The sequence below is a fragment of the Capricornis sumatraensis genome, chromosome 9 (assembly GCF_032405125.1).
Source record: "Capricornis sumatraensis isolate serow.1 chromosome 9, serow.2, whole genome shotgun sequence".
Classification (NCBI taxonomy): Eukaryota; Metazoa; Chordata; class Mammalia; order Artiodactyla; family Bovidae; genus Capricornis; species Capricornis sumatraensis.
Window position 1 is genome coordinate 46,390,988 of NC_091077.1, and position 13,709 is coordinate 46,404,696.

General features: G+C 52.6%; 1 protein-coding gene across 6 annotated transcripts in view; it reads right to left on the reverse strand.

The window, feature by feature from the left end:
• Nucleotides 1-829: 829 nt before the first annotated feature.
• MACROH2A1 (macroH2A.1 histone) overlaps nt 830-13,709 on the reverse strand; it is an 81,203-nt gene continuing 68,323 nt past the window's right edge. For 4 of the 6 annotated variants that reach the window (XM_068981482.1, XM_068981480.1, XM_068981481.1 and 1 more), the window contains exons 7-9: nt 12,342-12,431; nt 9,737-9,911; nt 830-1,518 (exon numbers count right to left, since the gene is read on the reverse strand). In XM_068981482.1, the coding sequence (XP_068837583.1) occupies nt 1,353-1,518; nt 9,737-9,911; nt 12,342-12,431 (431 nt within the window). In that variant the 3' untranslated portion in view covers nt 830-1,352. Of the gene's footprint in view, nt 1,519-9,736; nt 9,912-12,341; nt 12,432-13,709 lie in introns of those variants that run through there. The other 2 variants (XR_011145394.1, XR_011145393.1) reach the window with 1 other exon arrangement.

Genomic DNA, 13,709 nt, shown 5'->3' on the forward strand with positions numbered 1-13,709 from the left:
CAGTGTGCTATGTATTTCCTCCTGGGTAAAGTCTGCTTCAAAATCAGGCACATTTCTTTGTGCCTTTTAGGCAAATTTAGATTAAGGTGAATGTACCTTCTGAAGCACAGAGTGTCTGCAGTTTGCTAACAAGTTGAGATAGCCAGAGTTTTGCTACTCTAGTGTGGTAGGGATCACCCCTAAACACCCACAGCTGTAGGAAGGCATGTACAAAGCTGACGGCATGATGGGGGCCTTGGTGACAGCACCTTCCTTGCCTTTGGAAAGCTCCCAGTAACAGGGACCCCATCCTGTAGGAATCAGCGTGGCCCGGGTTGACGGCTCAAGGCTTCTGTCACTCCATCTGGCAAGTAAGTGGCCCAGGGGCTCTGGGTCCAGCTGTGAGTCAGAGAGATGGTCAGGAGGGAGGAGGCGGCAGGAGAAAGCTGAGCTCAGAGCCTAGAGATCCAGGCTGGACGACCAGCCTGCCACCTGCCACCCACATGGCTGTTGGAACATCTGCTTTCTCATCCATGAAATGGGATCTCACCCTTGCCCGGTGTCACGGGATGAAAGGAGACTTTATACGAACCGCCCCCAGAGACCATCGGGGTCTGAGGCTGCTCTCCCTACCCCAGGGTGCAGTGACCACTGCAGTATTTCTCGGGGTGGGCTGCCCCACCCAGGGTCCCCCACTCCTGTGATGAGAGAGACCAACTTAGGACTCAAGGGCACAGTAACTTGGAACACACCAGTCAGAACAGTTTAACATTTTACTAAATCAATTCACACAAATTCCAAATTGCAAATATAATTAAGGACAACAGATTCTGTTCTGCCTTTTAAATCTTTCATTTTTCAAATCCAACATTAAGACAAAAAGTAAACAAAAATTAAGTCTGCTGCAAATTGATGATTTTTCTTCTTGAGGGGAGGAAAAAAGAACATTATAGTAAAAAGAACGCCACTGGGTGTACAATAAAGCACCACGACACACGGTTACAAACGGGCTTCCTGCGCCCTGCCCCACGCAGAAGACACTGCTCTCCCCACTGCTCTGCGTCAGGCAGGATTCCATTAAAATAAAACTATAAAATCTCCTAGGTTACACTAAAGTCAGACACGGTCTGGAACAGTGCTTAACAACAGTAATGTCAACTATCAGTGCTAACGTAAAAACATTTTAGAAGGTCAAAACAATTAAACTGGAAACCAAAACCTTATTTTCCCTAGATGAGCAAAACTGGGGGGGGAGAAAAATGAAAGGGTTCCCGCCTTCCATTAGGAGTGGAGGGGATTTTTTTTTTTTTTTCTTTTCTTTCTTTCAAATTGGAGGCGGGGGCATGGTGCGGGCTGGCCTGCAGTTCCTCAGCCTAGTTGGCGTCCAGCTTGGCCATTTCCTGCACGTATATGCCTATACTCTCACTGTCAAAAAGCACAAAATACACCGTTTTGATGGAGGAGGACATTGTGGACACGAAGTAACTGGAGATGGCCTTCAGGATCAGCTGAGCTGCTGTCTGCTTCGGAAAACCGTTCCTGCGAGAGAGAGAACGAGGGCTCAGCAACTATGGGGCCACGGCGGCCACAGGTCCACCCTCCCCAGCCACCACCTCCCTCCAAGAGCCCAAGTTCCCTGTGCTGCGGTGGCCTGGTGCTGTGTCAGGGTTCACGAGTGGCCCTCAACCTCTGGTTGCTTGGACACAGGTGTGAGAGCCCAGTGCCACCAGGCAGGGGGAGGATGAGGAGGCGGAGAACTATGTCCTACAGGAGAATACGCTGTGTGCTCCCAACAGGGGGCATGACATGACGCTTTCTGAGAGGCAGTTAGCAAGGTGACAGGGTCTGTGGTTCACAGCGTGTGGGGTGTGTGCCATCTCTTGTGGGCAGTGTGAACACTCACGGTTCTCTTCCCAATATCACTGGGACTAGCATGGGGCTTGAGATAACAGCTCAGGTTCCCAAAAGCTCCCCGGGGGGCTCAGTCTCAGGGGTAATGGAGGCTGGAGCTTCTCCAGGAAGCACCAGCCTCCATCTTGTCCATGGTAAAGGGTTGCACCCTCCCCATGGGCCTTCTGATTTCATGAGTGCCGAGCATCCTCCTCCTGGCACACACCAGCTTGGACACCCCGTAGGCCTGAGTGTCAGGGAGCTGTGTGAGGGGACAACTCTGGGACAAGTAGGCTCTTCATCCCAAGCGACAGCATCCAAGTCTCCAGGCCAAAATGACCTGAATTCACATACAATTCCATTTAAAGTAAACGTCACGTGACTCAGAACTCGGGCAAGAATCTGAAAGCAGGGCTAACAGGATGAGCGCTCTTTGCTCCGTGTGTGCCGGGCCGTTCCTGGGCACAGCATCCAGGACTGTGGTGCTAGGCTTAGTCTAGGGGAGACAGCATGGCCTTTGGAGCCAGTGGCCCTGGATTCAAGCTCTTACTGACCCCAGTTTACAGTTCAGGATACTGAGGGCAAGAGTGAGGGGCTAGAGTCCATGGGGATTCTTTGTTCATCTGCAGGTCTACCGTCTTCCATCCGACCTGACCTTGGAGTTTGAAGTGTGGGGCCAACTTGCCGGTTTTGGCTGGGACTTTGCTTCGAATGGTGTGCCTGCTGCCAGGCGAGAGGCGTTCAGGTGTGTCAGGTACAGGATTTCTCCCCAGCTCACTCGCCAAGCGCCGCGAGATGTGCACCACCATAGCTTCTTTTGGAGGGTCACACTTAATCTCTTGTCAGCACTCGGAGCCTTTCAGAGCCGAGGAGAAAACCATTCTTGCAACTTGCCTTCAATCAAACAGGGCTTCACTCAGCTTGATAATGGACCCCTACTAACTCCCGAATGCTTCAGAAATGAAGTTCACTCTTGAAAGACACAGGCCTCACCCCAGGCCTGTTCCCAGTCTGTGTGGAGGAGCCTGCGGGCTGTAGTAGGTGCACCCCAGAGTTGGGGCTCCCTCACAGGTCCCCCACCCCAAGCACAGGGCACTCCTGCCAGCAGGCAGCACACACAAGCCTGTGACCAGACCAGGCTCAGAAGCTGAAGGGGAGCTGCAGAGGTGCTCTGGACAGGCAGCCTCCACCTGAGGACCCCCTGGGGCTCTGTGCACCAGCAAAGCTGGGGTGACCAACAAGCGGCCTGGGGTGGAGGGTGGTGGGAACGGTGCAGAAGTTTCTCATCCTCACTCCGGGACCTGCAGGCTCAGCCGCCCTGACTCTCCTCACAGGAGTCAAGAAGCACAGAGGCCATGCTGTCCAGGACAAGACGCAGGCTGGAAAGACTGCATGATGTAAAGCCGACCTTCTGTTTTGGCGCTTCTCTCTGGTGAGTGTGCTGTGGGGCACCCAGCTCACACCCCGGAGGGGCTACCCTTCCTTTCCTACCCCCAACTATTGAAAGGGAGACCAGGCCCACTTTGGGGGCGAGCGTGCAGGCACAGGATCCCAGGGTCACCCAAATAAGGGCCCACTTGAAGCATCTAACCAAGAGCAAATGTTTATTTTCCTGCTGTAAATACAGATGCTGTCCGGAGAACTCAATTAAAACGATCCCACTTGTTCTGATCCTGAGGAGGCAGCTGCCGCTGGGCAGACAGGTAGGAGTGGGGTCGCAGAGGGGGTGGCGGCAGGACTGCAAAGCTCCACCCACTGCTGGGGGCAGCCTGCACTCAGGCCAGGAACTCCAGGGACTTCTGACCAGGCAGAGCTCGGCCTGTACACACCACCTGGCTAGGTAGGGGCCAGGCAGCACTGGGAAGAGTTGCCTCTGCACTGGAAGCCCAAGACCAGGCTCCACCAGCCCCAGACACCCTACTAGCGATGCCCTCCTGGGCGTCCCTGCCTGCACCTGCACAGGTGAGCTGGGCCGAGGTGAGGGCTTCTGTTGTATGGCCTAATGGTCGCAGCTCATCTCCTCTGGCATGTGCCCCGCTGGAGCTGGCTCTGGGCAAGGCTTCGTGAGCTGCCCTCGTGCCACTCTGAGGCTGCTCTGCCCGAGCCAGGGGAGATGGTGTGGTACAGAGATGTGACGGGGCCTCCCTGGGGCGCCACCAGGCCAGCCACTGCAACTGGGCCCAGCACTTTCTGACACAGACCTTCGCCCCCAGCTTCCCATTCCTCTGCCCTGGAAGATGTGTGATTCTGACTGAAGGGACATTAGTCCCTGTTCCTCTCAGTCAACAGTTCTCCACTTTAGCTTCTATCAGGATTACGGAGGGGTGGCCAACATGCAGTTTGCAGGCTCCAGCCAGAAGTCTGATGAGTTGAGCCCAGGGACCATGCTCTGAGAGCCACTGTTCTACACGCAGTCAGGGTGGACTTAATAATCTGAGCTTGTAGGGTGGGCCCAGAGGTTAAGAACCTACAAGTGGGAAGAAAGGGAGGGGGTCGAAGGTCATAGAGCTGCAGTGCCCAGGCCTGTATGCCCCACTGTTAAGGGAGCACAGGCTGATCTGCCTTGTCCTGCAAGGTTGCTGTTGGGTGACTATGAATGTGATCTGTTCCCAGGAAACCTCTTGCTGACAAACCTAGACCTGTGTCCGAGGCAGTCACAGCCTGAAGAAGAGACCCAGCCACGGGACTGTGGCCACTCTGGACCACACAGGCCACCAGGAAGGAATGGGGGTGGCAGCAGCTTCCTCTTGTCTTCAGGTAGGCCCTCAAAACGATTTCTAGTAGGCACACTTCGAGGTATTTGTAACAGAATGGAAGGCGTGAGTGGATGCTTCCACAGGTGGGGCCCTGCACCCTTAAGACGGGGGCAGCTGTGTGCATGCAGCAGCCTGGAGCCCCACAGGACTTGAGTCTGGGCCCTGGCTCTGTGCCTGTTTCCCCACCTGGTGGAATAAGGCAGGTAATTAAGCATTTATTACCTGGAGGGGCTGTGTACATTGAACAAGATACTACCCAGAGCCCTCAATCAATAGTGTCGTCTATAAAGTGGGAACAAGGTCTTTCTGAAGGCACACATGGTGGAAAATGGCCTCCCAGGCCCTGTGACGCCTGGGACTGGGTGACTGCTGCTGTCTCTGCTGACAAAGTTGTAGTCAAGACGCCCAGTTCTCTTGGACGGCTGTCAGCCATTGACTGCTGCAGTGGCTATGGTGTGGGCAGGGGCTCCGCTGGCCCTCCTGGTGCAGCACCAACCAGTCTGGAGGGAGGCGCTCACGTCTGCGTGTCGCACCCCTCTCGTGGCCTGTGGGCTGGCTGGCCTCCCTCCTGGGTGGAACAACCGCTGCCTCTCTGCTCAGCTGGGGCTTCCTCTCCTGTCACTCCATTCTACCGCCACCGCGCTGTGTCTGCCTCCAGGCTGAGACCAGTCGCTGCTGCCTCTAGAGCGAGGGCGGACATTGGCTCCCACTCCAGTCAGATCCCAGTCTGAATCGTGCCGACCTCTGTCAGCACAAGCTTCCTCCACTGGGAAGCAGGTTCTGTGTGGTGCTGATGATGGGGATGCAGGCGGGCTTCCCCGAGAGCTGGGAGCCCCCCATGTTCCATGCGGCCCCGACCCAGCCGGTTGTGCTTATGCTCAGTGTCTTAAGTTGCTTTCTGAGAAAGGGCTTCCCACCCCTCGGAGAGTTTATCTTCACTTTGACCTTTTTTATTGCCTTGTCTTGCCCAGACTAAGAAGGTGTCTGAGCTTCCCTGAAGTCACTCCAGTTGTGTCTGAGGCCTCAGACTCCGTGGCTGTTGCAAGTGGACCCCATGGGCTACTTCCCGGGTCACCTGCTCGGTGATGGCTGGGGGCTGTGTGTACACACTGGTTTCCTGTCCACTGTCCCATCTGGACAGCAGAGATTCAGGTTCATGTGGCAGAGAAGAAGGTTTCCTGCCTCCAGCTGGGCTGAGCCCCTCTTCATTTAGGGCTTTGCCAGGCGTCCCTGTTTCCAGTGAGCTTGGCCTCCAGGGCTGGGTAAGGCAGGCCTGCATGACTGCAGGCCAGGGGCAGTGCCAAGGAGGCTGACCAGGGACCCAGAGATTCCTGTGGGGAGAGGCTGCGTCTTGGGAGCTGGAGAGCCCAGATGGATTTTCTGGAGGTCAAGAGTAGAGGTCCAAGCCTGAAGGCTAAGAACAAAAGTGGCTTCTGGATGGACTCTAGTTTTCATACTAGACCAGGCCACCTGTTTAATTGTCTCGGCTGTTTGGAAGGTGGATAGGGCAGGGTAGCTTGGGTGATGCAGGCAGAGTGTCTGTCGCCCCATGTGGACCCCGTCTGCTGGGAGTAGGTCTCCTTCACATCGTGCTCCTGGGCCTTCCAGTGCTCTGGCTGGCTTTGAATAACTCCATCCAGAGGTAAAGACCAGGCTCTCAGGGTCCGAGCTGAGAGCGGTGGGTTACGAGAGGGTGAAGCTAAAATTCAGAAGGCACTGGCATCCAACACAATGCTTCCAAAGCCAGAGAGAGGCCAGGGCAACACAACCCCCCAGAAGCCTCTTACCTTCTCTTCGGGGCTCATATAAGCAATTCTCCCCAAGAGAATTTGTCTCTGTTCTTTGTATTTGTCTTCTAAGGCCCATACCCAGGGAACAACAGGGAAGCTGATGCTGTGCCTGGGCAGGTCAGGGAATTCCAAGCAGTGTTTCCAAGGTTCTCTAAAGTCTACTCCCACAGAGAGTGCGCAAGGAGTGGCGTGATCCTCTGGCAAGGCTGACCAGACAGTAGGTGGGGGTTCCATGTGCCTAATATCAAGAGCACTGAAGCCAAGGGCCTTGGATGAAATGCTGGCTCTTCAAGTACATGCTATGTGACCTCTGGTGAGTGACCTAACCGCTCTAAGCTTCCCCTTCTTTGCCTTTGAGTAGAATTAACAGTGCTGCTCACCTTGTGGGACTGCTGTGAGGATACTGCAGATAGAAGGTTTAGCACCACTCCTGAAACTCAATGAACAGCCATAAATGGTAGTTTGAAGAAAACAAACTGGCTTTCCTTTTTAGGCTCATAAATCTAAGGGGAGTTTAATCAAAGCCCCACACTAGCTATTCCCCAAGTACTGCCCCTCCGGAGAGGGGTCGTCCCCTAATGTCAAACAGAACAGGAGGAGTCGGGGGGATCCATAAATACTGTGAGCAGGATGCCCAAGGACAGGAGGGCCAGAGGCGGTTTCCCGAGCCCGGGGTTACACTGTGGGGTCTCATTTACCTTCAGTGGGCTCTAGGATTGGCTCCTACTCTTGGGGGCTGGAGGAAGGCAGTGCAGGGCTGTGGTCAGCCTCCACACGCCTGTGACACTGGGCCTTGGCCGAGAGAAAGTGATCCCACAGCCCTCCACCAACATGTTTGCGTTTATCTTGTTTTCATTCCAGCATGGCTTTTATGCTGGAGACACTGGATGCCACAAACAAGCTGTTTTATTTCCCCTCCTAAACCCCACTGTGATTTACTGGCCAGCTCTGGTGTAATCCCATTCTCTGCTCATGAAAGGGAGGGCAGCTGTTTACACAGCTCTGTGGGGCAAGGTCTGCCCCACAGATGTGGGGCCAGGCGGCCATGCACATGTGCTTGTCTTTGGCATTCTGCCCTCTTAAAAGCTTTCAACTGATTATTTTTTAAAACATTTTTACTCCATGAAAAATGTAAATAAGTTTGTAATAACAGATGCTCTTTTTATGGGTATGACTTTTATGCTTCAATTAAAAATTTCCCAATAGTCATATGAAAGAGCGTGAAATTATTACCTCCAATAAAGACTCCTCTATTGCTTCTCTCCTCGGAAGCACCTTTCATCAGAGTAGATCAAAGTGCATCCGAAATGCTAATTAACTGTGCCTTAGAACCGTCTGTGAGGAAGGGTAGTCCCTTAGCCTCACTAGCTGATAAGGCAGGCCAGGGACAGAAAGGGTGATTCACTTCCCAAAGGTCACACAGCAGAGCCATGCCAAATAATAGAATTTCTGTGGGAGGATGGGAAAGTGGGAGAAGCAGGAAGCTGGCTAATTATGCTCAGATTCAAGAGCACGTTGTTAAAAAAAAAAATCTCGCAAGGACTCTGGGACTGAGTAGGGTCAGTCTCTGGGGAGATTCACTCTGCTGGGTGCTTGCTGACTGCTTTATGGAGGGTGCGTGTCTGCCAGGTGCTCTTAGAACCAACCGAAAGGGCTGTCAGATGCTCTAGCTCTGTCAGCTTTGCTTTCTTTTCAATATGCATTTACATGGTATTGGCTTTTAAAATGATGGTCAAGTTTTGCTTCTGGCAGAAGAAAACAGAATGAAGATATATGGCAACTAGACAGACGGCAATCCCAAACAACAATGGCGTCCGTTCTGGACTTACCTGCACTTGGAGGTGAAGGGGCTAGAGCACAGGGCAGGGTGGGCATGGGAACTTGAGGCTGGGGTGGCATGCACTTTCACTTGTCCTCTGTGCAGGGTCTCTCCTCCTACACACCAGCTTCGCAAGTAAGCCCCAGAAGAGGCCCCTCCCACTGCCCAGAACTGCAGGGCCAGAGGGGAGGCGTGGCACCCATAGCTAAGCTCCAGGAGGGGGATGCTCCTTCTGTCCTTGCTGAAGGGGGATGGGGAGAGGCAGAGGCTCCAGAGGAAGAGTTTTCCCGTATCGGCTCCTCTGGTGTGACTACCGTGACCCCAGGAAGCCCTGGCGCATGGTGCCCATCTGCCTACAGGCAAGGCCTTTTGCGTATAGCGGCTAAGCTCTGCTCAAGCAGACGTCCCAGGAACAGCTCTGGCACTTGGGCTGTGGGACCCTCAGTGATGGCACTGTTCAGGGAAGCAGCATTACAAGGTGTGCACAAGGTTAAAACCAGCAAGGTCCACTCTCTGTCCTCCTCGTGGGTTTGGAAGGGGAGCGCTTTGAGAAGAGCAGCTTTCTATATGCACAAGGAATGGTTCTGGCCCAGGAGGACAATGTAGCTGGCCGTGTCATGGGGTGTCAGTGTGCTGGACCCATGCTATACTGCACAGCCCGCCTTCCTCAAGTACTGGGAGGCTCTCCAAGTGCACAGGACGCCTCAGGGACAGCCACCTGCTGACATAGTGCCCTGGGCTGTAGCAGCTCTGAAGGCCACTTTCCACTTGCTACTGTGCTCTGTCCAGAGGGTGAGGCTTCTAGAGGCCTGAGGCTCAGACCCTGGGGAGGGAGGAGCCTGGAGATGTGACGGACAGTGAGACACAGCCTCAGAGGCAGCCATTCCCACCTTCTTCATGGCAGAGTTCTCAAAGCATGCTCTTTTCAGAGAGCACCTTAATGTCTGAGTGGTCCTGAGATGCTGCATGATGGGGGGGACGATCACGTTTCCTTTACAGGGTAGGGGGTTAGAGCCAAAGGTGGGGTTCGTCTGCCTGCTATCACTCGGCTGGTTAGCCAGGCCCAAGCCCGAGCACAGTGCTGCTGACAGGCAGGGACCTTATGGGCTATGTGCTGACATCTGGGGTGGGGGGAGTTGGGGGCTTGTGGCTGAGTCCTACCTGCCCCGTTAGAGGTTCAACAACTACACCCTTCCAGGGCTGCCCCTCTGGGTTCTGGGTCTGTCTTAGGGGCAGTTGTACTGCTCCCCACAACCTCTGTAAGTCTCCCTGGGGAGATTTCAGGGCTGGGAAGAGGGGACAGTACCTGCCCACTCAGATCCACCTCATGAGCAGGGCAGTGAGACACAGGTAGAGAGGGGGCTGGAGACCGCTCGGGAATCCACGGGTAAGGGGCAGAGGGCTTTGCCTAGAGTGCTGGACGCAGCCTCAGCTGACCGTGTGCACAGAGCTCTCTTCAAGTGTGGCCCGCACACACCGGGGAGAGCGTCACATGCCCTTACCTGCCGCTACCGATGGATGGAAAGGCAATGGACTTCAGCTTCTTGTCATCCGCCAGCGCCAAGCAGTTCTTCACCGTCTTTTCCAGAAGTTCCTCACACTTGTCTGCACCCCAGACGGGACTGTTACAGTGGATCACAAACTTGGCGGGCAGGCCATGGCCTGCGCTGACAGCAGCTGCAGGGGACGAGAGAGGAGCAGTGAGTGGGGTTCCTGCACAAAGCACAAGGACCACTCTCCAGCACATCCCCCCAGACTGTGTGGCCCCAGAGCCTCCTCCCTCGGTAAGGGGGATGCCCACCCCCACCCCTGGGAAGCTGGCATGAGGACCATCACCACCAGGAACTTTAGCCAAGGTCACAGTAAACCCTCTCCCTACCCTCCCAGAAGGCAGAGCCTTAACCATCTAACTTGACCAAATGTGTCAGAATGTTTGTAGCCTCCAATTAATTGCCTTCTGGGGTCTCCAACTGCCTTTTCCTCAAGTGAATTCACGTGCATTTAATTATGATGCATCTATAAATCTCTCAGACACAGCTCAGAATAAACCCATTGGGAAAGTAATCTAAATAGCATGTCTGCTGCTCTAGTCGTCTCCCTGACTGACCCATCCTGCACGTTTTGACAGAATTAACTGGACGGTGTTTTTAGGATGGAACTATTTTCCATCTTACTCTTTTCCTCTCCTAGAAGACGCCTCTTTCCAGCTAAAGACCTGCCTTTCCAGGTGTGTTCTCACTCTCTGCCCTGGGTCAGATCTAAAGACAATGGTCTTGGGTCTGCTCCCACCAGGAAATGTGACAGGTCAGCCCATGGCTCCCAGAGCACGTTCCAGGATTCCTATCCCACAAGCTGCAGCACAAAGAAGGCGGTTCTAGAACCAAGGCGTCTGATGAATGCTGCCTGCCAGATTTCTGTACAGGAGCACGCTCACATCTCCACCCACTGTTCCACTAAGACACCCAAACCTTTTTGATCAAATGTTCCCTAAACCCAATTTGTGAAGAACACCCAAGTGCTATCCAGGGGTCTTGGTTGTTACTGGGTCTGCTATTTGACCAGCAGAATCCAGAGAAGAGGGATTTGTGAGAAGTGTCTCATGGTGCAGTAGCAACAGTCTGAACCCAAAGTCACAGGTCTGACTTTGAGTCCTGGCTCTGCCGACTGGTTCAAGAACTGCGGGCTTGATTGACACTGTGGGACTTAATTCACAAGTCTGCCCACATGAGAAGTAACTGCTAAACCATGCTTGGAAAAGACAAAACCTGTGTTAGCAGTGATTATCTATTTCCTTCATACTTAAAAATATTTTAAAACATTTTCTAAAATAGATCTTAAAGAACAAAATGTGTTCTTGTTTTTGAAATAAGCAAACGTACCTTTAGTTGTGCTAAGTCTAATGGGTTGGCACCAGCTGTGGCTCCTCTGTCGCCAGCTAAGATGGTATGTGGCAGCATCAGGGCCCCCTGTCATCACACCTCACGCTGAGGGCCACCAAACGGGCTTGAACTGAAGTACCAATGGAGGACACCAGGCTGGCACAGAGAGTTGCCAGGAGGGGGCTAAGGAAAGGCCAGGAGCCCCTGGCTGGGTGCTTTATGCTGTGTGTGTCCTCCCTGTTCAGTGTCGGCAGTTCCAAGGGCAACTTCCTGCAAGAGCCTGGTAACTGTGCCCCCACAAACTCTCTGCAGCGCCTTGCCCTTTGTAGGCAAAACTGAACTGAACTGGCAGAGCAGAGGTCAAATGCAATGCCACCTTCTTATTCCCGCTGGGACGCATGACTAGCCCAGGATGAGAGGCCATGTGCAGGCACTGGGGAAGGAGGCGTAAGGCCTGGGGGACCCTCAGAGAAGCCTGTGTGGTTGTGACCTAGGAACCACTGATGCCCATATTTAATTAAGATTCATTTTAAAAATCATAAATGGGATGTGGAATAGGCACTGGGGAACCATCTAGTAGTAAGAAGAGGAAACGAGCCCAGAGAGAAAGGAAGGGAATGGTCTGTTCTCACACAGCTAGTGGGTGAGCCAGCCTTGCCCCCTGTCCTAACTCTCAGGTGCTCAGGAAACCCTGTGTCCACCTAAAATCCCCCAGTCCAGGCTGGCAATGTTGAGCAGTGCCCTCCCTTGAGTTCTCAGCAGTAATTCTCCTCATCTCACACTTCATTTTCTTACCCCTCTTATCAGGAAAGGTGTAATTGGCAAATGAGAGATGTGTATTTATATTACTCCCATTAAAAACACAGATGGCTGAATGGAAATGATTCATTTGCATCTCTCATCAGCAATTTCGCAGATGGCTCAGTATCGCTATAATTCTTGGCTCTCAGATTTGCCAAGTTTGGCTTCTGTAACTGCTTAAAATTTGAGGACTAGACATCAAACATTTAGAAGCTATTTTAAGTAATAAGGAAAAAACTTTAGAAAGGCAATTTTCACAACCCTTAACTCCCCTAACAATTAGTGTGTGATAAAAAGTCTACCAGGCTTTCTTCTGCCTTCATCTCGGAGACACCCATACACCTCTGAATTCTAATCTGTCCTGTAAAATGGTTTCCATGATACAGCATGTACCACTCCCAGATAAGCAGGGTGCGCCCCTCCTCACCTCCGGCTACTTCCAAGGGCCCATTCTTTTTCCGGAGTTCCAGGACAGCTTCCACAAACTCCTTGCCACCTTTCTTCTCTAGCGTGTTTCCTAGACAAGAACAGGGCGAGGTCAGATTGCCATCCCTGGGTCCCAGGGCACACACAGACACTTAGCATGTCAGATGATTACATACTAAAAATGATCTGACCAGCTAAATTCCCAGGCAGCTGCAAGATAGGAACAAAGCTGTGGCTAAGTCAGAAAAGTGAAATTTAGAAGAGATTCACTATCGGCCAGTCACCACTCTGCACGGCTGGCCACTGGGCCACCTTTGCTGCCCCTTCACGTAGGGGTGACTTGCGGTGATCCTGGACGTGCCAGAGATGTGAAGGAGACGCCTGTTCTCTGCAAGCACGCCTGTCTCGCATGCTTTCCATCAGCGTGAGAAACCAGATGGTGCTGGCTTCCAAGGCTGATGCCTCCCCCTGGATTTTCTTCTCTGTCTCTGGGGAGAACCCCCAAATAAGGAGGTTTTAGAAGAAGCACACCAGGCTCCCATCAGGCAGCTAGCTCTCCTCTTGGCAGCAGGCCCAGAAGAAAGCATTCCGATTTGGCCACCTTTGGACTAGCTCTACTACCATGCTTAGTTTCTATTTTGCAGCTTTGGTGTCATATGTGAATTAAAAAAAAAAAAAATGGCCTCAGACAGTATTTCCTTAATCACACTAATGATTCAGAATTGTTTCAGGTAAAGGAGGGCAACATCAGAAACAGAGCTTAAAGATGAACTTATATCAAAGCTTGGAAAGAGGGATGTCTGTTCAGGACCAGATTTTAAAAATCAAATGGGATTTTGGGAGCACTTCTTCTTAAATTAGGGTACTTACTAAGTAATCAATTCCGCCTATGAAAGCCAAGTTCCCAAATATGATTATCAACACCTATAATAAGGTCTGTGGGTTAAATGTCTCACTAGGTAGCAGCAATCAGGATCATCCTTTTAAGTTTGGCCAGCACGGGGTCTCGGTCTTCCCTAAGCTCTGCTTCCTCAGTTGTGCACATTTTAAAGTACATTCCTCACAAGAGGATAAAATACTCCCCTTAAGATTCACCGTTTGTAATGGAAAATTCCAGGTGCCCCCGGCACATTCTGTTATGGGTCAGTCAGGGTGCACTGGGATGCACCAGCCCAGATTCTCTTTGGATTCACCCTGGAATGACTAGGTCTGATTATCTTAGAGAAGCCTGCCTCATTAGCATGTTATTATGGAGGGGTGAAGTAACCCCAGGAAGTGTCTAGAAGGAAAAGCAGATGGCCTGGGCACTGTCACAAATAAGTCAGCACAAGGGCTACTGGCAAGCACCGCCTATAAGCCGCCCACTCTA